Source organism: Piliocolobus tephrosceles, chromosome 6 (genome assembly GCF_002776525.5).
Source record: "Piliocolobus tephrosceles isolate RC106 chromosome 6, ASM277652v3, whole genome shotgun sequence".
Lineage (NCBI taxonomy): Eukaryota > Metazoa > Chordata > Mammalia > Primates > Cercopithecidae > Piliocolobus > Piliocolobus tephrosceles.
In genome coordinates, this window is record NC_045439.1 from 77,339,442 (window position 1) to 77,364,429 (window position 24,988).

At 46.1% G+C, this 24,988-nt stretch overlaps 1 protein-coding gene across 2 annotated transcripts; it reads left to right on the top strand.

The window, feature by feature from the left end:
* The first annotated feature begins 1,237 nt into the window (after positions 1 to 1,237).
* Positions 1,238 to 24,833, top strand: HDC (histidine decarboxylase). Of its 2 annotated transcripts, XM_023227235.3 has the most exons (12): positions 1,558 to 1,683; positions 3,936 to 4,108; positions 8,475 to 8,588; positions 9,472 to 9,594; positions 11,938 to 12,072; positions 12,329 to 12,472; positions 12,931 to 12,997; positions 13,798 to 13,960; positions 14,052 to 14,142; positions 18,211 to 18,309; positions 23,541 to 23,642; positions 23,773 to 24,833. In XM_023227235.3, exons 1-12 carry the CDS (start codon positions 1,653 to 1,655, stop codon positions 24,517 to 24,519), a joined length of 1,989 nt encoding a protein of 662 aa, XP_023083003.1. In that variant the 5' UTR covers positions 1,558 to 1,652; the 3' UTR covers positions 24,520 to 24,833. The 2 variants fall into 2 exon arrangements, with proteins under 2 accessions (XP_023083004.1, XP_023083003.1); XM_023227236.2 differs by lacking the exon at positions 8,475 to 8,588 and having other exon boundaries at positions 1,238 to 1,683.
* The last annotated feature ends 155 nt before the right edge of the window (positions 24,834 to 24,988 follow it).

The window sequence follows — 24,988 nt, forward strand, 5'->3', positions numbered from 1 at the left end:
GTTTATGCCTTCAGCATTTGGGTGGATGAATGGATGGATGGTGGTTGGATGGATGGTGGTTGGATGAATGGATGGTGAAGGGGTGAATAGATGGGTGGATGGAAAATGGAGAGATGATGAACTGAGATGGGGAAGACTAGAAGAGGTGCATATTTTGAGACAAAGACAGTTTTGCAATACATTAAGTTGGAGGTGCCTCAGAGTCATACAAGAGGATTTGTCAGAAAGGCAGTTGGATATAAGATTTCGAAGCTCAAAAGACAGGGAGGGCCTGATGGTATGTTTAAACCTATATGGATATCACATAGGTAACATTTAAAGCCTTAGAAATGGGCCAGGCACATTGGCTCACACTTGTAATCCTAGCACTTTGGGAGGCTGAGGTGGGTGGATCACTTGACGTCAGGAGTTCAAGACCAACCCAGCCAACATGGTGAAACCCCATCTCTACTAAAAACACAAAAATTAGTGGGGCGTGGTGGCGCATGCCTGTAGTCCCAGCTACTCAGGAGGCTGAGGTGGGAGAATTCCTTGAACCCAGGAGGCAGAGGTTGCAGTGAGCCGAGATTGCGCCACTGCACTCCAGCCTGGGTGACAGAGCAAGACTCTGTCTAAAAAAAAAAGAAAGAAAGAAAAAAAAGAAAGCCTTAGAAATAGGCAATGCCACGTAAGAAGAAAGATGAAAGGAGGGCAGTGCCCTGAGGTGTGCCAGCACTGGAGGAAACAAACAGCCTGAGATGTAGGAGGAAAGCCCAGAGAAACTGTGAGCTGCAACGATGAAGTAGTAACAAATAAAACACCACCAAGAGAAGAAGAAGGATGACGGGAAACAAATAAACAAGAAAGACTATTGCATTTAGCAACTTGCAAGCACTGGATTACTTTTTACTCAGAAATCAAACCCCAAGGATAGTGTTTCCCCTCCCTGCAGGGGTTTCTGCAGGTCCCTTTACATGCCCCCTTCCACTTCTTTAAGTGCTAAAAGTGATTATTTTGGGGTGATGTTTTAATTTTTATTCTTTTTGGCTTAAACTGTGTTTTCTCATTCTCTACAACAACAGGTAGTATGTTGTAATAGAAAAAGCCATTGTGGTCAATGATAACTTCTGCCCGTTCCTGGGCACAGGGGACATCACTATTAGTGCCTGTTCCTTCCTCCCTACTGCTGATAAGGAAACAGGGGCAGGAATAATACTAATAATTTGTGCTACTTTTTCTGCATACCCTTGGCCTCATTCTGGGCTACTGAGCTGAGAGCTTGTCTGAGGCTGGAGCTCTACTGTCTGAATCCAGGGGCAGAAATAACTGAGGGCTCTTTTATGGCATCCACCTGGAGGCTGCCTGCAGGCTTGGGTTGCTAAGTGCATTGCTTAATTTAGAAGCGCCTTTTATCCTGGCTGTCTTGACCACTCAAAGTTGTGGTCACTGTTTTCAACAAGGACCGGGAAAGAAAGGGTGGAATTAATTAAACCTAGAGGAAGAGACTTTGAAGGGCGGAGCTAAGGTCAAAGAACGAACCCTTTAAATAAAGGGCCCACACTGGCTGCCAGGGAGTGCGCAGGACCGGCAAGAGGGAAGCTGGGCTGCTCCGCCTTTCACGCCTTCCACCTCCTGCGTGTCCATCTGTGAGAAGGAGCCAGAGCCCAAGGGAGATGATGGAGCCTGAGGAGTACAGAGAGAGAGGTGAGCGACAGGCATCCCTGGCCCTCTTCCCTGCTGCTACTTCTGCAGGAACAGCTGCTGCTGGGTGGCCCTTAGATTTTGGGGTGACATTTGACCGGAGCATTAGAATTGCCTTCTGAGAGTTGGAACCAGCAACACTTTTTTTTTTTTCTGCAAAAGGGTTGTGGGATCAGAGTGTAAAACTTTTTTCAACCACTCTTTCATTCTCTCTCTCATATAACCACGCTCAAATACGTCCACAGGTTTAATTAATTTTAATTAGGTTAATTAATTCCACTAGGTTTAATTAATTCCACCGTGCCTTGCTTTTCCTCCTCACTTTCCCACAAAATAGAGGATTTGGATTCCTGAGCCATTAAATGGGAAAAGGGGATTGTTCATATTCTGAAATAGAAAAAAATGTTCTCAGTATTCTGTGATCACTGCAAATCTTTTCTTTCTTAACATTCATTCCTTCATGTGTGAACCTATCAGGAGCGTCCTTTCATTTAGTCATTTATTTCATAAATATTTAGTAGGTGCCTACTCTGTATCAGGCAAAACCAAGTGGTTATCCAGTTTTCAGACATGGCTCTCCCTTAGCAGGAAAGTAGGTAGTTGCTTAAAAGAGAATCTTGAATGTCTTTATTTCTATAATTTTTTATATCCTCCTACTCACTAATTAGTGTGCATTAGCTTCTTCTGTTGCTTTCCTAAGGCACTGTCAGCTGAGAGCAGGTTCCTGTAGATATTCATCCTCTGAGTGGAACACAAGTACATTTAGCACTGTTGCTGGACCTGTGGAGGGTTAGGTCTAGAGCTCTCAGATCTCTGGTGGGGCCCTGCTGGAGAAGCACCAGGATGTGAGAGGGCTGAAGGGGAGCAGAAGGAAGACAGAATGGTGTGGAAATCTACCTTTGTCTCATCAGTATTGCCTGGGGCTGGTTCTGTTCTTAAGAACTTTGCATAAGCTGATGCAAAGGGGAGAAATTGAGTTTCCTCTCCTAGGTAAAAGCAGCTCAGGAAGTACTAAGGAATGGATATTGAGACAAAGAAATATGTACACACACAGACACACACACAGCAACAGAGGCACTGAAGACTGCAACCTGAAAGAATAAATAATTTGCAATAGTTTCAGAGTGTTCGACTTGACTTTTTTTCCTTCCTTATTCATATGTTCATTCACTTGATACATTTTTTTTTTTTTTTTTTTTAGCATCTAAAAAATATCCTAAGCACTGAGGTGTTGATGGAGGCAGCAGGGAGGGAGAGAAAGTCATTAAGATTTGGTGCCACATTTCCCAGGCCAGGGCAGGGGGCTTGGTCTGGACCCATGGTTGTGCTTTAGGAATTCTGTGAGTCTCAGAAATTATACACAAAGTTCTGTGTATATGTAAGCCTACAGTTTTAATCAGATTCTTGAATTTAAGTCCTCATATGATTCCAAAAAAGATGAATAATAACGGATTCAATGGGAATGGTGAAAAAATAGATTTTTTTGTCCTTTATTGGAACTGGGCATGGAATCTTTCCATCTGTGCTAACAGATTTAACTGGTGGGTGTGTGTGTAACACTTTTTGGATACAAAGAGCTATAGAGTTTCTACTGAACCTATAAAGTAGTTAATAGATGTCCTGTTTCTGAGAAGGAAAGAAAGGTAGGAGAGACAATCAAAATTGAAGTGGAAAAAGGAAGGGGAAAGAAAATGAAACGTTTCACTTTGGCGCTAGAGTTTTGTGCTTTGCAGATTTTCCCTCTTGTTCATTTGCTCACTCAGAATCTCCCTCCATCATTCATTCACTCCCTTACTCTTTTTTTAAATTCTGAAGATAAGGTTGTGCAGGGGATCAGATCCTACCCTTGGCCCATGAATCTGTCTCTTTTTTTTTGTTTTTGGGTCCAGGCTGGAGTGCAGTGGTGCGATCTTGACTCACTGCAACCTCCATCTCCCAGGTTCAAGCGATTCTCCTACCTCAGCCTCCCGAGTAGCTGGGATTACAGGTGCCTGCCACCATGCTTGGCTAATTTTTTTGTATTTTTAGAAGAGAGGGGTTTCACTGTGTTAGCCAGGATGGTCTCGATCTCCTGACCTAGTGATCCACCTGCCTCAGCCTCCCAAAGTGCTGGGATTACAGGCATGAGCCACCGTGCCCGGCCAAATCCATCTCCTTCTTTACCAAGTCTCTTGGCCTGGACCTGAGAGGGATGGGCACAAATTGGTCAGGCCCAGTCAGGGGACTTCAGCCTGATTTCTCTGTGTCACTTCTAGGGAGAGAGATGGTGGATTACATCTGCCAGTACCTGAGCACTGTGCGGGAGAGGCGTGTGACGCCAGACGTGCAGCCCGGCTACCTGCGAGCCCAGCTGCCTGAGAGTGCTCCTGAGGACCCCGACAGCTGGGACAACATCTTTGGGGACATTGAACGAATCATCATGCCTGGGGTGAGACACAGTGACCACAAGGGCAGATCTGGATTTCAGGGCACAGAAGGGTGGGTGGTGGCCTGAAGAAAGGCCTGCTTTGTGTCAGCTTGGGATGAGAATGCATCCTTGGCCACCAACACCCCAGCCCATCTGCGAGGCATGTGGAGGGCAGGACTTTGACTGGTATTAGCTTTCTTTTTCTTTTTTTTTTCCAAGTTGTGCCATGGCAAGAGGTTTATGATGCCAGGGCAGGGCTGGCCAGAACACCTGCATTCCAGAGCACAGTCTGGCAGAAGTGTGGAAGTCTAATGGGATGGGTGGAGAAGAGAACATTTTGTCTGAGGGGAAAGGACAACTGTGGGTAGTAAGACAGCGGAGAGGAAGCTGGAGGTACTGCCTGGCCCTGACGACGGAGCCAGGGACTCTTCTATACAGTGTCTGAGACCACACCAAAGAGAAGGAAGGAATTGGGGAACACATCCCCGCAAGGACGCTCTGGTGACCAGGTTGCATTGGTCCAGGAAACTGAGTGGGCCCCAGCAACCCCTCCTGTCACCTCTGAGGTCTGGTGATTGAGCTGCTTTTCAAGAGCAAGAGGGGCTTTCCCTGAATCATTGATACTTTCCATGACAGAGGGTGCAGCCGGGGTAGTGCTGGTGGGGCCAGGAAGCTGATGGAAGCTGGCTGACGCATGGGCTTGAGCTGGAACCTGCCTTAATGGGTGGTGATGACACCCCCGGCCAGCGGCGGTGAGGAGCTCTGCCATGTGCTCACGCTAAAGTAGCATCAACTCCCTCCCTGGGGCGGGGCTCCCTGCCATGTGCCAGCTCTGTGCTGGCCACATTACATGCTCTCTCATTTAATCTTCCCAGTGGCCCTGTTTTATAGATGAGGAAGCTGCTGATGCTCAGAGAAGTTAACTGTCTTGCCCAAAGTCACAGAATTAGTACCTGGTAGATCCAGGATTTTAACCTAGACCAGTCTTACTTCACAGGCTCTGCCGTTTCTCCTACCCTCTGTCACCTCTACTGGTGAGTGCCTGAGTGTGCCTGGCTAAGCCTGGGCCCCTAGCATTGCCTCTCTGGTTCCGCACCCCCGCACAGGCTGTGTCCTCCCTCTACCCGCTTAGGGCATTTGTGTTCTGAACCACACATGTTTAGAGGCTCTTCCTGAGGCCAACTTGAGGTTTGCCTTCATCATTGCCAAAGAACTTTTGACTTAAATGTGACAAAAAGGCCAGGCGTGGTGGCTCACGCCTGTAATCCCAGCACTTTGGGAGGCCGAGGCAGGAGGATCACCTGAGGTTGGGAATTTGAGACCAACCTGACCAACATGAAGAAACCCCGTCTCTACTAAAAATACAAAATTAGCTGGGCGTGGTGGCGCATGCCTGTAATCTCAGCTACTTGGGAGGCTGAGGTAGGAGAATCGCTTGAACCCAGGAGGAGGAGGTTGTGGTGAGCTAAGATAGCACCGTTGCACTCCAGCCTGGGCAATAAGAGCGAAACTCCATCTCAAAAAAAAAAAAAAAAAAAAAAGTGACAAAAATATGCTAGAGGCAGGGGTGAGAAAATACTCAAGCTCAGAAAGTGATGGCAATTTTGATTTTTTTTTTTAAAGCAACAGAAACAAGGTCTCACTATGTTGCCCAAGTTGCTCTCCAATTCCTGGGCTCAAGTGATCCTCCTGCCTCGGCCTTCCAAAGTGCTGGGATGAGAGGCCTAAGCCACTGCGCCTGGCCATGAAGGCAATTTCATATAAAGCCACTCATCTCTTTGACCATTCAGCCTATTTCACAAGCATCTTTTGAAAATGTCAGTATCAGTAAGGCTTACGGAGGCTAGATCCTGATAAGATTATCTCCTGGATTTTATTCTGTAAAATGTAATCTGCTGAGGGGCTAACTGTAATCTGGGAGTGAGACTGAAAGCAACTGTCAGAAGAGGTGGAAATGAGCTGATTCATTTGATTGAAAGGAATTCCAGCAGTTGCTGTGGGTATGGTCGGTGAGGCTCATTTCTGGAAAGGGAGGTCTGTTTGTTTTTGATAAGGGCTCTTCTGGCTTATTTTATCTTATTTATCTTACGAGAACAGACTATTGTCTCTTGATAGGGCTAGGAGGTAGAAGCCCTTGTCTGGGGTTTCCAAAATACTGTCACTAAACACAGTGATAATAAGGGTCAAATCTCTCAACTCATCTCTCAGGCCACACCAGCCTCCGAGAGCTGGCCTGAAAGCAGTTGGCCCTTTGCTTACTCATTTTGCTCAGTGCCTCATTGAGAACTGAATTAGTTTTTCTCTTCCTGCCACCACCTAGAAAATAAGAGAAGAAAAACTCTCTTTCCCCTTTAATTCCAACCCTGGTTAGACAATCCTCATTTACTTTTCATGAGAGAGAGAGGGCATTCCCGTGGAAAAAGTCAGGACACCACCCTGCTCAGGTGTCTGGGCTTCTGTCTCATTGCAGTCACCTGTCCGTATGGGGTATATGTGACCACAGGGATGTTGCTTCTCTCTGCCACCCCCAGTTCTCACCTGTAAAACAGAGATAATGCGTAGGCCCCACCCCATAAGGTCCTGTGAGAAGTAAGTAAGAGAAGGCATGGAGAGCAGGAGATGTGGTTATTACCAGTCATGAGTCTTGCATGGTGAAAATCGGAGGAAGAGGTTTGATTCTCTGAGTCAAGTCAGGATATGTGATGTGTCTGTCACCCACATGATTAGTTTACCGTTAACATTTCACACATTTCTTGCCCACGCCTCCACCCACACAGCAACCCTAGGAGACAGGATTTATTTTACGATGAGAAACTGAGGTTGAGGGAAGTGCAGGATAGGCTCCTGGTTTTAGGGGGTCTGTACTGTAAACGCTTTTTGAGACCTCCTCTTGAAAAACAAAAAAGAATGAGGCTGGGCACGGTGGTGCACACCTGTAATCCCAGCACTTTGGGAGGCTGAGGCGGGCGGATCATAAGGTCAGAAGTTCGAGACCAGCCTGGCCAGCATAGTGAAACCCTGTCTCTATTAAAAATATGAAAACATTAGCCAGGCATGGTGGTGGGCACCTGTAATCCCAGCTACTTGGGAGGCTGAAGCAGGAGAATTGCTTGAACCCGGGAGGCGGGGGTTGCAGTGAGTCGAGATGGTGCCATTGTACTCCAGCGCTGGTGACAGTGTGAGAATCTGTCTCAGAAAAAAGAAAGAATCTTAAAAGAGGCCCCTGCAAACATGGTATGCTGGAGCCTTAAGTTCATTAGCTTCATGGTAAATCTACACAGTCACACAGCTGGTTAGGGACCGAGGTGGGATGGGAACTTGTGTCCTTGGACTTAATTCTTATGCTACTTATACTATACATGTTGTCCAGGACAAGGCCCTTGTTCTTCAAGGACTCTGAGTATTTGTGCACAGTAAAGAACAGGATGATGTTCTAAGAGGTTATCAAATGAGTCCTCAGTAGAGTGAAACATCTAGAATGATAGTGTTCCATCGCTCAGGGAAGGGATCGAAGGGAGCTGTGGGAGCTCGGGGAGAGTTCGAGCAGGAAATGAATATTTAGTAGCTTTCTAAAAACTGGCAGGTTTTGGAAGGTCATGTCTTTATGGCGAGTGCCTCTGTATCAGGGGACACAGCATTGCTCAAAGACATAAATGCAGGAAGGAACAGGGCATGCTTGCAGAGCAGTGAGATGAGGAGAGATTAGATAATCCTTGAGGCAGATGAACCACTGGGGCTGCTTCTGAGTTCTGATGGGGGGCCCTCCCTGCCCACTCAGCTCCTCCTTACATCCGGGTTTGATTGTGGGCTCAGGGCTTAGCCTGGAGGTTGGCCTCTAATATGCTTGGTCTGGGCTCTCCTCTCTACTGTCTCCTCTCCTCACTACATTCCCAATGTGATGCTTAAGGACAGCTTTGAACCTATTCACGCTGACCCTCTGAGCTGCATGCCCAGAGAGCTCAGTGCTCCATAAAACAAAAGGTGCCTTTTGCAAGAAACTGGATGAAACAAACAGTCTACTTTTCTAGAGCTCACAGTCTGTCCTTCCTTTTATTCCTGGGCAGGGGTGGCATGAGCGGTAAGTGTTGGGGACTAATGTGAATACCACTCAGAATCCCACAACTGGATTACTTTAGTGATTTTCCTTTTGCATTTTCCCCTGTGGACTTTGCATATATGAAGAGGCTCCACTGATGATCTAGCATAGGACATGAGCCATGTGAGTGGCAAGAACACCAGTTAACAAGTCGGATTTTCATGGAGTTGTGTCACTTATTTCTGCTTAAAAGTGTCAGCCCATCTCTAGAGTGACACTTCACCTTGCCAGAGATGGTCTCTGGAGAAAGCAAGCCTCCTGGTGCCAACTGTGTGCATGCTCTGCCTCCAGGTGGTACATTGGCAGAGCCCCCATATGCACGCCTACTACCCAGCCCTCACCTCTTGGCCCTCCCTGCTAGGAGACATGCTGGCTGATGCCATCAACTGCTTGGGATTCACTTGGGTGAGTAGCAATGGCTGTAACTACTGGCAATGGGGAACGTAGCAGGGAGTGGCATCCTAGGGCAGAAATATTTTGCCTTTCTTTCTGAATATGGCTCCACAATAAATATTAACAATGGCTACATTATTTAAGCTTATGCTTTATTTTAATTTTCTCATTGCATCCTTTAACCCTATGGAATCACAAGTATTGGTCTCATTGCGTAGGAAATGAGGAAATCGAGGCTTAAGCAACTTATCTCCCCCAGATCACATAGCTCATAGAGACACAGATAAGATTTGGATATAGATCCGGTTATTGCCACAGTTTGTGACCTTAACTCAGCAATTTGATGCCTGTTGGGTCGCCACTTCCCCTGTGCTCTTGTATTTGAGTAGCTGGAGATACATCCTAAGACTTCCCTTAATAACCCCTTAAGCACCACTCAGCTTTAAATGGTGCCAAAAAGCCTTCTAGAACATCTTTTTATTTTAAGCCTGAACTCTTATGTGTGTGTGGGTGGGAGGGCGGGGGTATTCATATCTTTTCTAGGAAAGAGTACGTTCTTAGTCCTAAAACTTCCCCCTGGGCATTTGAGGACTTCTCAGCTATGTATTTTAGGGACTTGGAAAACCAAATCCAAGCCAAGGATTTCTAGGGCTATTTCCCCATAGAGCCTTGGAGAATTCACCTCATTGAGGGCAGCATGAATCCAAAACCCCACATTATTTTCTCTTTTTGGTTGACAGAGCATGGACCGGGAGAGAGGCACATGGCCTAACATTGATCCCTTTTCCAGAAAGGTTCCCATTGACACCATCAGGGACAGGCATGTTTCTGGAGCTCGTGGGGGCACCTCAGTGCCCTGGGGCTGTGCAGTTTGAAGTTCCTTTTCCTTTCTCAGGCATCCAGCCCTGCGTGTACAGAGCTAGAGATGAACGTCATGGACTGGCTGGCAAAAATGCTGGGACTTCCAGAGCACTTCTTGCACTACCACCCCAGCAGCCAGGGCGGAGGCGTCCTGCAGGTACTTCCCTTGGCAAAGCTTCGCCTAGCATGGGGGCTCAGTAGCGAAAGACAAGCCAAACCCTAACCTGGCAATTCTCCCGTTCTCCATGGAGTTTCCCCCACGTTACCACACCATCATCACCAACACCACCATCATCACAGCTTCCACCTCTACTCCCAACGCAGCTTCTGCTTCATTCACATGTGCTGCTACTTCCTTTGAAAGAAATTAAAGAGCCAACACATGATCACATTTCCAGTATGACTTGATTCGGGTTTCTTAGTCTATAATCTGACAATTCCCTTTTGTTGTTCCATTTTGCATCTCACGGTGAAAGGGGAAAGGAGAAGGCAAGGGAGGACTTCTGTCTCTCTCCCTGCTAGGTTCAGGAGATCCCTTGCAGTGAGAGCAACTAACAGCATAAACTGATTAATGGCATCCTCTGACCCTATCTTTTGGATAGTTGTCAAATAATGGCTTTTCAAATATTTATTTTTTTCAACTGTAGTGCCATGGAGTGGAGCTTTCTGGGTGCCTCCCAGAAAGCTTAGGTGCTTTTGCATCAGTGAGCTATGATTGCACCACTGCCCTTCAGCCTGGGCGACAGAGGAAGACCTTGTATCAAAAATAAAAAAATTGCCATGTCGCTCTGAGATGAGAGCCAGGAAGTTCACTGGGTCCTCTTGCTAGCTGAGTGACTCCCTCTCTCACTCCAGCCTTGCAGCCAGATTAAAATCTGAACCTCGGAAGAAAGACAAATTGCTGCATGTTGTGGACATTTTGGGTTGTCAGCAAATAGTTACAACTTCGGATATCATATTTGGGAGAACATGCTAAATGTCTATGGTGCATGATCTTGCTTTTCATCTAATTATCTCAGGAACCCTGTAGATGAATAGTACCATTCCCCAATGTTTGAGATAAGAGCATTGAAGTTCAGAGAGATTAAATAACTTGCCCTAGCTTACACAGCTGAGAAGCAGAAGAACGAGGATTCAAACCCATGCCTGTCTAAATCCAAACCATGCTTTTTCCTGTGTTGTCAGCCATGTGAACTTGAGTTCGTCCCATCACCTCTCTGAACATCCCTCTCCTCATCTTAGTGTGACAAGAATCATAATTATCTCGAAGAGGTGTTGTGAGGAGCAAGTAGAATGCCAGAAAGTGTTTTGTAAACTAGGAATTGCAATACGGATGGAAGGTGTTGTTACTATTATTATTATTTTTAAAAACAGGGCCTGGTTCTGTCGCCCAGGCTGGAGTGCAGTGGAGCCATCATGGCTCACTGCAGCCTTTACCTCCTGGGCCCAAGCAATCCTCTCCCACCTCAGCCTCCCGTGTAGCTGGGACTACAGGTGTGCACCCACTAAACCTGACTAATTTTTTTTCTTTAAGAGACAGCGTCTCACTATGTTGTCCAGGCTGGTCTCAAACTCCTGGACTCAAGGGATCCTCCCAAAGTGCTGGGATTACAGGCGCAAGCCACTGCACCCAGCTGATTATTATTATTATTATTATTACATTATGTACCTCTTTACATAAATAGCTTTCTTGTTATGGAGTAACTCCCAGACACTTGATATCTGTGGGATCTGGTCCACACCACTCTCCATGACAGTGTCTGCCAGGCCTTTTTAGCAGGATTCTATCAGCTATAGGTTACTTGAAGATTTCAAGAAGCAAAGACATCAAAGACTGGGTGAATGAATGATGAGGAACCATAAAGACTCCTGTGAAGTTTCTGAGGTGGCCCTGCAGATTTCCACAATCATGGCCAGAGCAAAATCCTACCCAGCCCTTGTTTGGATAATCTGTACTTCCATCCTGGGAAGCAGTTAAAGGGATGCTCTCCATTTCATAGACAGAAAAGAGTCTTCTGGAGGGGAAATGTTAGCACAAGGTCACCAGAGCTATTGACAACTAAATGGGCCCAAGTCACCAGCCTCTTGCACAGGCCAGGATCCTCTCTCCCTGGGGAATCGAACTCCATTTCCATTTGTGTAATAAACTGAGAGTTCTTCTTTTAAATATGTTTTACATGGGGAGCAAACACATCCAGGAGGGACAGAACATGCTCTTTTCGGTTTCTGTGGCCTCTCTAATAGAGAGGGTGGTATTAGGTGCAAGCTTATTTTAGAAGGCAGAATAGGAATGCAAGTTTGGGAGGGAGATAGGCACCTTAGGCAGGAGGAGCTGTGTATTTCCTTCTGTGAATAGCTATGACACACACACACACACACACACACACACAGAGAGAGAGAGAGACAGAGAGAGAGAGAGAGAGAGAAACAACTATAAAACCTGGGGAAATTTGGCAAGAGAACACAGAAAGGCTGCCATGGTAATCCTTTTCCCCTGCAGAGCACGGTCAGTGAATCCACTTTGATTGCCCTGCTGGCAGCAAGGAAGAACAAAATCCTGGAAATGAAAATGTCTGAGCCCGATGCTGATGAGTCCTGCTTGAATGCCCGACTCGTGGCCTATGCCTCTGACCAGGTGAGTTGCCTGACACAGAACAGCCCTTCGGGTTGGTGCTTGGCTTCTGGAATCTTGGTCCCTGAGCAATTTTTTTCTAGATGTGAGTACGCTGGGGTTCCGGGCGGCTCAGACCTGGGAGCTTGTCTCCAGCAACTGTAGGGAAGACAAGCTTCCAATGATGGTATTCGGTTCCCCGAGTCTTAGGCTTCAGCAGTTTCTGGGGAGTGATCATTCCAGGACGATTCTTGCTGACAGGTTTCTGTGGCTCTTCTAGGCTCACTCCTCCGTGGAGAAGGCTGGTTTGATATCCCTTGTGAAGATGAAATTTCTGCCTGTGGATGACAATTTCTCACTCCGAGGGGAAGCTCTTCAGAAGGCCATCGAGGAAGACAAGCAGCGGGGCTTGGTGCCTGTCTTTGTAAGTCACAATGTGTGCCTAAGCTTAGAATGATAGAACTTGGATGTGAGGAAGGAATTTTGGCAGAATTCAGGTAAGTAACATGCTGCACACAAAAGCAGAAAGGTCCTCCCATACAGTATTTTACACATCATGACGTCCTATCCATAGGTGTGTTGTGGAATAAATTTTGTGGGTCATAACCAGCATTAAAAAGAAATATAGTATAAAATATTAGAGTGCACACATATAGCCAGAGTATGTATTGTTTTGTGAAACTTTTTTTCAAATACACATGTATACATGTACTAGATTGTTACACAAAATGTGTTTCTTACGAGTCATGGTAAAACACAGTCTGAAATATACACTGTTTTGGTGGGATGGATGGGAGAAGATCACATGTGTGGTGAAATCTTAGGCCAAACGTGTCACACGAGCCCACCCTCCTATGTTAACTTGCTTTCATTTTCCCCTAGGTCTGTGCAACACTAGGGACCACTGGGGTCTGTGCGTTTGACTGTCTGTCAGAGCTGGGCCCCATCTGTAAGTATCTTCCCTCTCTGGCTAGGAAGACAAGGAATACATTTTTAAATGTCTCCTAAAGCAAGAACCTGAGACTAGCTCTATGGGATTATTCTATTCCTCTTTGGTCAATGCAGAGACATGGGAAGAACCACCAAAGGTCATGAGGCTGTCTTCCAGGGATCCCTGGACATTGCCTTTCCCAGTGGTGTGACAAGAGTTAGAGGTGCCCTACCTTGCCTCCTGTCCTAGGAGGCGACAGTAGGAGAGGCTTTGGTTTTCTCATCCTCTTACTCGTATGTTGAACTTTACTTAATGCAGGCTATATCCAAAATACAGTGGGAATTAGGTTAGAATAGAAATGCTTTCTATTCTAGCTTCAGAAAAGGAAAAGGGTAGGGGGGGGGAAATAATGGGAGAGATTAAAGCAGAGAGGAAACCCAGACGAGACTGTTTAACCCCCAAGCAAGAAACCCTCTAACTTTTGTATTCAGTGCGCTAATATTGCTCTCTGTGCTGGTGGGAAATTGATTTCTGTACCAGGATGTTCTAGGTTGAGGCCAAGAGGGTGTTGGCCCTTTACCCAGTGGAAGAAAAAGGCGAGGGTGAGGCTTTGTAGACTTTCCTGTTAGGAGGTAAGGATGCCTCCTTCAGCCCCACTTCCTCAAACTGACTCCCCCTGCTCCCATCTCCACACCCCTCCATTTCTCATTTAGCCAGAGCACATCATCCTTGCAGCCCACCACTCAGCTTGGCCAGGTGAGAGACACCTTTCCCCACTTCATGCCTCCCCTCCAGCCAGGTGATGTTTGCCTCCTCAGGTGCCTGTGAGGGGCTGTGGCTCCACATCGATGCTGCTTATGCAGGCACCGCCTTCCTGTGCCCCGAGTTCCGGGGGTTTCTGAAGGGGATTGAGTATGCCGACTCCTTCACCTTTAATCCTTCCAAGTGGATGATGGTGCATTTTGACTGTACTGGGTTCTGGTGAGTGCAGCAGCCCAGCTCTGAGCACACGGGAAAGCCTTGACTCCTCTGGAGAGACCTCAGCCACTAATGCCCGTTTGGAAACCCACAGGGTCAAGGACAAGTACAAGCTTCAGCAGACCTTCAGTGTGAATCCCATCTACCTCAGGCATGCCAACTCAGGCGTGGCCACCGACTTCATGGTGAGTGGCCAGGGACAGGCAGCCTAGTGGTCTCGGGCGTCTGACCCCCCAAAATCTGGACGGTGGCTCCCTTCAGAAGGCAGCACGCTATGAGCTCCTCTCAGAATATTGCCAACGCGTACCCTGGTTTCTAATTGTCCCTAAGTATATAGAATGAAACCCAGAACATGGTTGAAAATGAGAACAGCCTTTGAGGCACTGTGCACATTTCCTGAATATTTGTGGCATTTTTTTAATTCCCAGAAATGCTCTTCCTATCACAGGTGGACCAGTTCCTTCTGCCTCCACCTTGGGTCATCTTTTTTGTTTCCTACCCAGCAGCAGGGCAGGGTGGAGAATTTCCCTGGTGTGGAAAGAGCTTTCTTGCTGAAATCGCTTTTGTTTTTTCGTCCCTGACAGAGGCGCTGTGGGGCAGCTCTGTGGTAGTGACGGGTTGCGGGACTTGTGTGAGGTTCTGGAAGCCTCTGAGCATTCCTGACTTCCCCAGCTGGCTGCACCTCAACTCTCTAACTCTCTCTCTCTCTTTTTTTCTCTCTCTCTTTTTCTTTTTTCTTTTTTTGAGACGGAGTCTCGCTCTGTCAACCAGGCTGGAGTGCAGCGGCGCCATCTTGGCTCACTGCAACCACCGCCTTCCGGATTCAAGCGATTCTCCTGCCTCAGCCTCCCGAGTATCTGGGACTACAGGCGTGAACCACCGTGCCCGGCAAACCTCGACTCTCTTGATCCCACATCCTCAGCCAGTATTTTGCCTTAGGGAAACGAGTTCTTACACATTGACTCCGCAGTTTGAGGATGAGCCCTTCCTTTACTTGTAGGGGAGACAGGGATGTAAACGAATGTATTACACATTACCTGGCCAACGAAGGCAGCGGAGCAGAGTAGGGGCGAGCTTGGTTTGGAATTCCATTGCAGCAGCAGCCCTTTGGGAAACTAACTGGACCTCTCTGAGCCTCGCTTTCCTTATCTGTAAAATGAGAATAGTGGCGCTGATTCACAGGGTATTGTGAAGCTTAAATGGGAACACGTGTAGATCACTTAGCACAATAACCGTGTGGCAAGTGCTCGATATATGGTAGGCATAGTATTTCTGAAAGTTCTTCTTTGAAGCTGCAGAGATTTGTTATGACAGTGGGTAAGCATGTAGGTGCTAAGGCCAGATGGCTTGTATTGGAGTCCTGGCTTTCTGTTTACTAACTTGTGTGACCTTGGACAAGTGACTTAAACTCTGTGTCCAGATTTCCTCTTGTGTCAAATGAGGCTGATGACCACAGTTCTGGCTTCTTAGGCTTGCTGTGAGGATTATACAAATTAATACACTGAAGCACTGAGAGCAGTGTCTGACCCCCGTAAGTGTCCTTCCTTGTGAAGAGATGCTTTTATCTTTTTGGACAACTGAAGTGTCTTGCCCTTTTAGTCTTCAAATAATAGCTTCGTCATCACTTGATTATACTGGCTATTCTCCCTTGGACCAGCCCACACCCTCTTTAGATTTTTGAAGCTTTTGGATTAGAATTGCAGCGGTAAGCCTCATGGCTTACTGGTAGTGACAGAAGACCCTCTAGAGGTAAATAAAGAAAAATAATGGTTCTTTATCTCCACTGCTCTTTCTGGTGGGTTTTCAGAGATTTTTAATGAAAAATTAAAAAAATTCCGGAACAGCCCAAGGGTCAGATATCTTTAGGGATAACTGTGGGTTTGCTTCCTGAGTGTGAATTGATGCCCATTCTCCTACCAGTGTATTTGGGTCATCATAACTGAGGAGCATTATGTTCACCCTTGCCCTTTTGAATTTCATGTTACCCTTTAAATTCATTTACCACAGTGCCTCAGGATCTTCCCGGGGTTCATTCCCAGGAGTCTGGAGATTTTACAGTGCTCCCTCTCTTCCAGATAACTCATAAAAATGTTGTTACAGTAAACTCTTCCCAGCCCTGCTCTGGGGAACCTTATTATTTTTACCTCTCCACCCAGAAAGTGCTGCCTGACACTTATCCTTCCCCCCACCTTTAATCCTATGGATTTGATTTTCAAGTCCATGAAGAAACTCCTAGAAAAGTGAAGCTGCTATCTTTGTCATAGCAGGGTGCTATGACAAAGCACCTGAGGGTCCTCATAGCTACTCTCACATGGGCCCAATGTCCTTCCCACCCAGGTGGCTGCAGCTTCGAACAGAAGCTCAGTCTTGCTCTGAGAAGAGCCAAATATAGGGTAGCATCCCAGGAGAGAAGACTTAGGGGCTTAATCCCTGGGGCCCTGGAATCACCTAAAATCAGGGCTAGATTCTCTGACAGCAGAGAAGCTCCCTCTTTTCTGCCTCCCACTGGACAGAGAGCACCAGTGGAGGGAGCATTACCTTGACCTTGGCAGGGGAGCCCTGCAAAACCTTACAAGGACACAGAGGAGGCTGGGGATGCCTCAAGGTACAGAAGAGTCCTGTCAGCCTTTATATGTCCAGATTTTTTGATCCAACAGAAAATGTTGACTAGAACCACTCTACTGATTCAGCATGGATCAGTTTTGGAATAGTGACAAGCAAAGGAACAACTGGGAATAAGGAAGATTGTGAAGAAGTCAAAATAAAATCACCTCTGCCTATCCTGGTTTATTTGCTGGTAAAATAAAGTAGCTCTTTCTATATATGAAATAAATTGGCTATAACTATCTGGAAATCAGAACCTTTTAAGAGATGACCCCTATCATCCATTCATTATTCTCTTGGAGTGTCCTTGGACAAGAGGCGGAGTTGACGCTTTCCCTGTTACAGCGATTTTGTTCCATTTTCAGGTTTTGTTGCCCTCTGCTGGCACAAAAGCCACAAGCTGGTCCTCAGCACAACAGAGTTTTTTGCTTGGAAATCAAAGGCTTAGTACTTTTATGCTGGGGAAACTTTGTCCATCAACAAAGGGGTGATGTCCCAACTGTGCCTGGCTCAGGAAACTGGGGTGAAGGGTGAAGGTGAGGACATTTGTGAGGATTTGATAATCTTGTGCATGGGCAGATAAATACTCAGTGGGACAAACATTTATTTTTAGTCAACAGAAATTGTGGTAGAAACTTTCTGACATTTGAGGGAGACGTCATTAGAAACCACATGACTCATTATAATAACTGCAAATGTTTTCCAAATCCTCTGCTCTATTTTCAGATCTGAGAAATCAGTCTGAAATTAATTTGGAAATTTTCAGATTTGTGGTGGCTGCAACCTTGAACTTTAAGCTCTGTTGAATTTGGCCACCAGGAGCAAAAGATCAATTTTCATCTAACAGAGGCAGAAGTTTCGTTGCTCATTTGAAATCTGACAGCTGGAGTGATGCCTCTCAGATCACACGAATCTCACAGGAAAATGAACAAGGCAGTGTGAGGTTAAATAGGGATCATCTTGGCTCTAGACAGAAATGCTACTGTGATTTGTAGCTCACATTTTAAAATAATCGAAATAGCCAACACCTACTGACAACTTCTTCTGAGGCTGTTGGCGTTCTTTGTCCTCACGCCACTTCCCCAGGAGGTGCAATTGGTTCTTTATGTCCCGCACTGATGAGCCAGTGAGGTGGCACTACCCAAGGTCACACAGCTAGTAAGTGGCAGAGCTGGAAGCAAAACCTAGGTCTGCAGGACTCTATTGTCTGTGCTCTAACCACTATACTTTACACTATACTATACTTTGGGGGGGATCAAAATAGGACTTTATTTTCTGCCATTCAAGGAATATAGATGCATTTAGAGTGAAAATGTATTGCCCTTATGTTGAGTTTCTGGGCTGGGATGAAATGTTTAAAGGAGCAATTTAAAGCAAAGTGCCCTTCTCATTGGTTCAGGGTAATGGACTTGATTTCCACTTGTCTGGCTCTCAGACAAGTGACTATTGGCCACCTTCATCAGTGACTTGGTCACACGATGGGGCAACCATTGGGAAGCTTGGCTTACCTCTTAGCAACAGCTTCTGGAGTCATGGTGACACCATTCATCCCTGGAGAGCTGGGCAGGCAACAGATAATGCCCAGAAATGCCCGAGGGAGTGGGCCGCCCTTGTCTCTAACCATGGGCACTGTGTTCCTTTGTTTCTAGCACTGGCAGATCCCCCTGAGCCGACGGTTTCGGTCTATTAAGCTCTGGTTCGTCATTCGGTCCTTCGGGGTGAAGAATCTTCAAGCACATGTCAGACATGTATGTAGCATGCCACTGTGGGGGCTGAGCCTGTGTTCCTCTGTTTTCTCATGGCGAGGAAAGCTGGTTTCTACTTTGCAGATCTGCCCAGGAGATTTGCGGTGTCTGGTTCAGGTGTCTGGGCCTGTTCCTCAGCTCCTGGGATTTGATTCTCTTTGTCAACCTGAGGAGCACTGAGCACAACATGCCCCGAGGGCCGCCTGATGCCTGTCTTCTGCTGAGTGTCTCACTGTTCCCCTTGCTGTCACTGAGCACTGGGGAGGGATGGCCCCAGAGTCTGGTTTGCAGAGAGAGAAAGATAAAGTAAATCAAGAGGAAGTGTGTTTTGCCAGGGTAGGATCCTATCTGCTGTGGAATTACCTTGATGGTCACAGCTGGCTGAATATTTTAGCACTATTATGATTATGCCTTAAACAAAGCTCTCCTGGCTTGGACAGGTAGACCTACCAAGTCTGGAACAAACCTCCCTGCATTGACAGGCATTTATTGAAGCCCTATTTGGCTTAATTTATTTCTATTCAATTCAGCAATTACAAAGGTATTGTGCTAAGAAAGGGACACAGAGGTAAATGAGACAGGCACAGCCTCTCTCCCATGTTCTTCATGGAAGAGGAGGGACGTAAGAACTCTGACCACTGGTGGTGGTCTCCCATTTCTACAAGAGCCCACATGCAAGACAAAGCCATTGATAAAAGCGGCAGGGGAAGCTGGAGACACTATCCTTTCTGCCTATGTGTGCTTTGTCCTTCCACCTTGCCTCTAGGGAATTCCTTCTTGGTTAAACAAACACAAACCAAAATGAAGTGGTGGAAGCGGTAACTATGACTTTTAAAAACTTAAAAAAAAATTAATTATTATGCTTATGTAATAATTATGCATTTATTTATGATGTATGTGTAAGGTTTTGATACAGGCCTACAGTGAACAGTGATCAAATTAGGGTAACTGGGTATCCACACTCAACCATTTATCATTTCTTTGTGTTAGAAACATTCTAGTTCCATTCTTTTAGTTATTTTGAAATGTACAGCAAATTATAGTTAACTACAGTTACCTTATTGTGCCACCTAACCTTAGATCTATTTAATTGTATGTTTGCGCCCGTTAACTATCACCTTTTTATCCCCCATTCCCCGCTACCCTTCCCAGCCTCTGCCAACCTTCATTCTATTGTGTGTGTCCACAAGCTCAGTTTGCTTGCTTTTTAACGCCCATGCTTGAGTGAGAACATGTGAAATTTGTCCTTCTGCGCCTGGCTTATTTTGCTTAACATAATATTCTCCAGTTTCATATGACTGGTTTTAATGTTGGTAATTTTACCTTTGTAATCACCACTGGTTGTTTACCAATGAGCAGCTGCCATCAACAACATTGAGGAACTTTAGGCACTTTGTACTGTTTCTAGAAACTCAGACTCAAGACTGGAGGGTTGTGGGTGGGGAATGGTTGGTGGAGGTTATAAGTAATTAGGAAGATTTTTTTGCTTACAATTTGGGACTGGATATTCAATGTGCAGATCCTGACCAACCTCCCTTAGCACTTCCGTCTGCGAGTCAAACCCCTGAATTCCTATTAGCAACCCCATTGCCTACCATATATGCGGCCCACACTCCTGGGCCTGGCTTTCAAGGTGATGATCAGCTCCTACCCTAGCTTGGGCATTTCATCGACCCATCCAGACCCCATGCTCAGTCCATCTCTGCACCTTCACCCGTGTCCTTCACCTGAATTGCCCTCTGCTTTCCAAATGTTGCGAATGGATTAAATTCTGCTTCCACCAGGAACTTTTCTGCCTATTCCATCTGTTCTGGTTTCTGCTTCATTAGCATTCCTGTGATCACCTACTCAAACACCTTTACAAAACTGAGCTCAGAGTTCTTCCAGTGTCCCACAATAGAAGAAATGGAATTAAAATAAAGTTGTTTGATATGATTTACTTTTATCTCTTCAACTTGACTGTGATGATAATTATTAACACTTGTATAATGCCTTCAGTACAAAAATACATTCTAGTTATTCACTAGATTTTTAGCACAGTGCTTGGGGTGGTCACTCTAATCTGACAAGGCTCAGAGGGAGCAATTGCCCTGCTTGCGGGAAGAAGGCCTGGGACTTCCCCTGAAGCCTCCCAATCACAAATCTTTTCTTCATAGTTCTGGGCTGCTTTCCAATATGCTGAGCTCTTGGAAAGTTATATAAAATTAAATTTCATATTTCTCTGTTACAGAGAAGTGCCTTAAGGAATGGAAATTTAGTTCTACCCTTTGCTATTTGGTGACCTTAGACAAATTACTTAACCTTTCTATATTTGTCTGCCTTATTTATTTATTTATTTATTTTTTGTTATTTAATTTTGAGATGAGGTCTCTGTTGCCCAGGCTGAAGTGCAGTGGTGCCATCAGAGCTCACTGCAGCCTTGACTTCCCCAGGCTCAGGTGATCCAATCTGCCTACCTTGGCCTCCCAAAGTGTTAGGATTACAGGCATGAGCCACCACCCCTGGCCATGCCTTCCTAATTTATAAAAATGAGAAAAGGATACTACCTCTTTCAAATTAAATGAGATAATATATATGCAGCCCTTAGCATAGGGTCTACCTAGTACTCAAGTACTCAGTGAGTTCTTCTTCCTGTTCTCCTCTTCTTCCCCTCCTTCATCATCTCCTTCTTCATCTAATTATAAGTTGTCATCATCATCACCATCATCATCATCATCATCCTCATCTCCTATCACCTACAATAGGGATTGGTAAACATTTCCTATAAAAAGCCAGATAGTAAATATTTTTGGCTTTGTGGGCCATACTCTATTATAATTACCTCTGTACTACAAAAGCTATCATAGACAATATGTAAGCAAATGGGAATGCTGTGTTCCAAAAAACTTTACAAGCACAGGTGGGGGCTATATTTGGCCATGACTGCACAGTGCCTGCCCTTGACCTAGAGCGGTGCAGGGCACTGGCAGCAGCTCTCTTTTCATGACCTGTAAAGTGGGGCTTTGGAGATGGCGATGCTGCCTGTGCTCTGTGTTCTCCTCTCCCCTGACCTCTGCTTCTGTTGTTGCAAACAGCATGCGTTGTAGGAGGGATAAAAGCACAGTGGGAGGAGATCTCCCTGCTGTCACTTGTACCTTGGGAAAGTCACTTTCCCTTGGTTCCTTCTAAAAAATGGAAAGATTGAGCTGGGCACAGTGGCACAACCTGTAGTCCCAGCTACTTGGGAGGCTGAGGTGGGAAGCTCAATTGAGCTCAGGAGTTCTGGGCTATGGTGTGCTATGCTGATTGAGTGTCCGCACTAAGTTCAGCATCAATATGGTGACTTCCCAGGACAAGGGATCACCAGGTTGCCTAAGGAGGAGTGAAGGGGCCCAGGTTAGAAATGGAGCAGGTCAAAACTCCTGTGCTATTTGAAACTGACCATGCAGGGGAGAAAGGGGCTCTGAGAAAGATTTGAAGAAACTCATTTCATTATGGTCAAAAGACAGGATGAGGGCCAGACATGGTGGCTCATGTCAATAATCCCAGCATTTTGGGAGGCCTAGGAAGGAGGATCGCTTAAGCCCAGGAGTTTGATACCAGGCTGAGCAACCTAGTGAGAGACCCCTGTATTTACAAAAAAATTAAAAATTTAGCTGGGCATGGTGGTGTGTGCCTATAGTTCTAGCTACTCAGGAGGTGAAGGTGGGAGGATTACTTGAGCACAGGAGTTCAAGGCTGCAGTTAACTTTGATTGTGCAACATGCCACTGTACTCTAGCCTGTGTGACAAAGCAAGACCTTACCCTCTTAAAAAAAAAAAAGGGCCGGGCGTGGTGGCTCACGCCTGTAATTCCAGCACTTTGGGAGGCCGAGGCGGGCAGATCACGAGGTCAGGAGATTGAGACCATCCTGGCTAACATGGTGAAGCCCCATCTCTACTAAAAATACAAAAAAATTAGCTGGGTGTGGTGGCGGGCACCTGTAGTCCCAGCTACTTGGGAGGCTGAGGCAGGAGAATGGCGTGAACCTGGGAGGCGGAGCTTGCAGTGAGCCGAGATTGTGCCACTGCACTCCAGCCTCTTTACTAACCCATTTCAGAGTCACAACCTAGCAAAGTACCATCTGAAATGGAAATAAAATTATGTGTTTGGCCTCTGAACTAATGATGAGCGACAGAGCGAGACTCCGTCTCAAAAAAAAAAAAAAAAAAAAAAAGAGGATCAGCAAACTCCCTTGCCCTCTCTTGAAATAGAGTAGCAAGTGTGAGAACTAATTGATATAATTACTTAGCAAATATTTTATTGAGCTCTTCTGGATGCTTGGAGAAATGTTTAAAAAGAAAAGAAAAGGCAAGTCCTGTTCTTGTTTAGTTAGTAATCCTAAGTTAAAAACAAAAAGCAAAAAACCCCAGGACATTTAAAAAGATGACATGAACTTCAGTGGAAGATTAATATAATACAAAGCCTTTAACATTTTAAAATTGTAACAAAATATACATAACATAAAATGTACCATTTTACTCATTTTTAAGTGGACGATTCAGTGGCATTAAGTATACTCACAATGTTGTGTGAGTTATTTCCAGAACTTTTTCATCATCCTGAGCAGAAACACTGTATCCATTAACCAGGTCCAACACCTTTCCATGGTGAGTGGGGACAAGATGTGAAAATATATTCTCTATGGAATGTCAGAAACAGGGGATGAAAAGGGCATTTGGGGTACAGGGTGAGAAGAGGTTTGAGAGACAAGTGAAGTATATAGGCTGAGGATGGGGCGGGGCTGCCCCACTAGCCCATATGGCAACTTTATGTGCCCTAGAAACAGGCATCTCTTCCTTTAGGCAGATGCAGCTCGCATGAGGCACCTGGCTGGGGATGCAGAGCATGGGCTGGGTTTTGGTCCTTACTTGCCCACTTGGCTGGTCCAGGAGCTGTGAAACCATGAGTTGAGGTCGGGTTGCCTGGACTGCAAAGCACAGGCCTTCTGGGTTCTGGGGCTGAGTTTAAAGAGGGCCCTGAGATGAGTTCTCGAGGTGGATCTGATGTGACAGGAAACAGGGGGCCATTGGAGATTTTCCAGCTTGGAATATGAGCAAAATCAAGTGGAGATGACAATGAGGCAGAAGCTGCTTAGGTCTCTCTGATGGGAAGGTGGCACTGGTTTAAAACTATTTAGCAGTATGAAAGTTTATGCATAGTTAGTCCCTTGTCAGATGGTGAATCTCAGTTCTCTTTATATTTGCAATTCCAGGGTACTGAAATGGCTAAATATTTTGAATCTCTGGTCAGAAATGACCCTTCCTTTGAAATTCCTGCCAAGAGGCACCTTGGCCTGGTGGTTTTTCGTCTAAAGGTAATACCATCTTCCAAGCCCCTCTGTGAATGATGTTATGTGGTGCTCCAGAGCCTCTCGGAAACACAAATGCTGGACTCTGGGAATGCTGACGGGGTGTGATGGAGACTTCTCTTTATTTTTCAAACAGGGTCCTAATTGTCTCACAGAAAATGTGTTAAAGGAAATAGCTAAAGCTGGCCATCTCTTCCTCATCCCAGCCACTATCCAGGACAAGTTAATCATCCGTTTCACTGTGACATCCCAGTTTACCACTAGGGATGACATCCTGAGAGACTGGAATCTCATTCGAGATGCTGCCACTCTCATCCTGAGTCAGCACTGTACTTCCCAACCCAGCCCTCGGGTTGGGAACCTCATCCCCCAAATCAGGGGCGCCAGAGCCTGGGCTGGTGGAACGTCCCTTCAGTCTGTCAGTGGGGCAGGAGATGATCCAGTCCAGGCCAGGAAGATCATCAAGCAGCCTCAGTGTGTGGGAGCCGGTCCCATGAGAAGGGAAAACGGCCGCCATGATGAAAGCCTGCCGGACCCAGTTGATGATTGCTTTTCAGAAGAGGCCCCGGATGCCACCAAGCACAAGCTGTCCTCCTTCCTGTTCAGTTACTTGTCTGTGCAGACTAAGAAGAAGACAGTGCGCTCCCTCAGCTGCAACAGCGTGCCAGTGAGTGCTCAAAAGCCACTGCCTACAGAGGCCTCTGTGAAGAATGGGGGCTCCTCCAGGGTCAGAATCTTTTCCAGGTTTCCAGAAGAGATGATGATGCTGAAGAAAAGTGCCTTCAAAAAACTCATCAAGTTCTACAGCGTCCCCAGCTTTCCTGAATGCAGCTCTCAGTGTGGGCTCCAGCTGCCCTGCTGCCCTCTGCAGGCCATGGTTTAGACCCAGGGTCTTCAGCCAGAGTCTGAGGATATTCTTCAGGGACTCTGTGAACCCCTCACAGTTGTATGCCAACTTTGTGTGCTTATGTGTACATGCATTTTTCTTGGGGGCGAGTTCATAATTTTAATCACATTCTCATAGGGGTTCATGCCCCACGATGGGATACAAACGAAGAGTTGAAGCCAGGATGATCCAGATGGGCTCAGCAGGCTGGTCAGAGAGAAAGGGCTGAGGGTAGACAGGCAGCTTCTGTGGCTCAGCTTGTGACATGAAATATAACCTAGAAATAAATTATGTTTGTCCCTGAAACAAAACATATCCTGTGTCACTTAATTGGCTGCTGAAACATTGATTAACCAGTCTGGGAGCTTAAACGCATGTACTTTTTTTGAAGCATCAATTATGAGTCAGGCACTGTGGCTCAAGGTTCATGAATGAGGAAACCAACGTTTAGGTCACATAGCTTTAT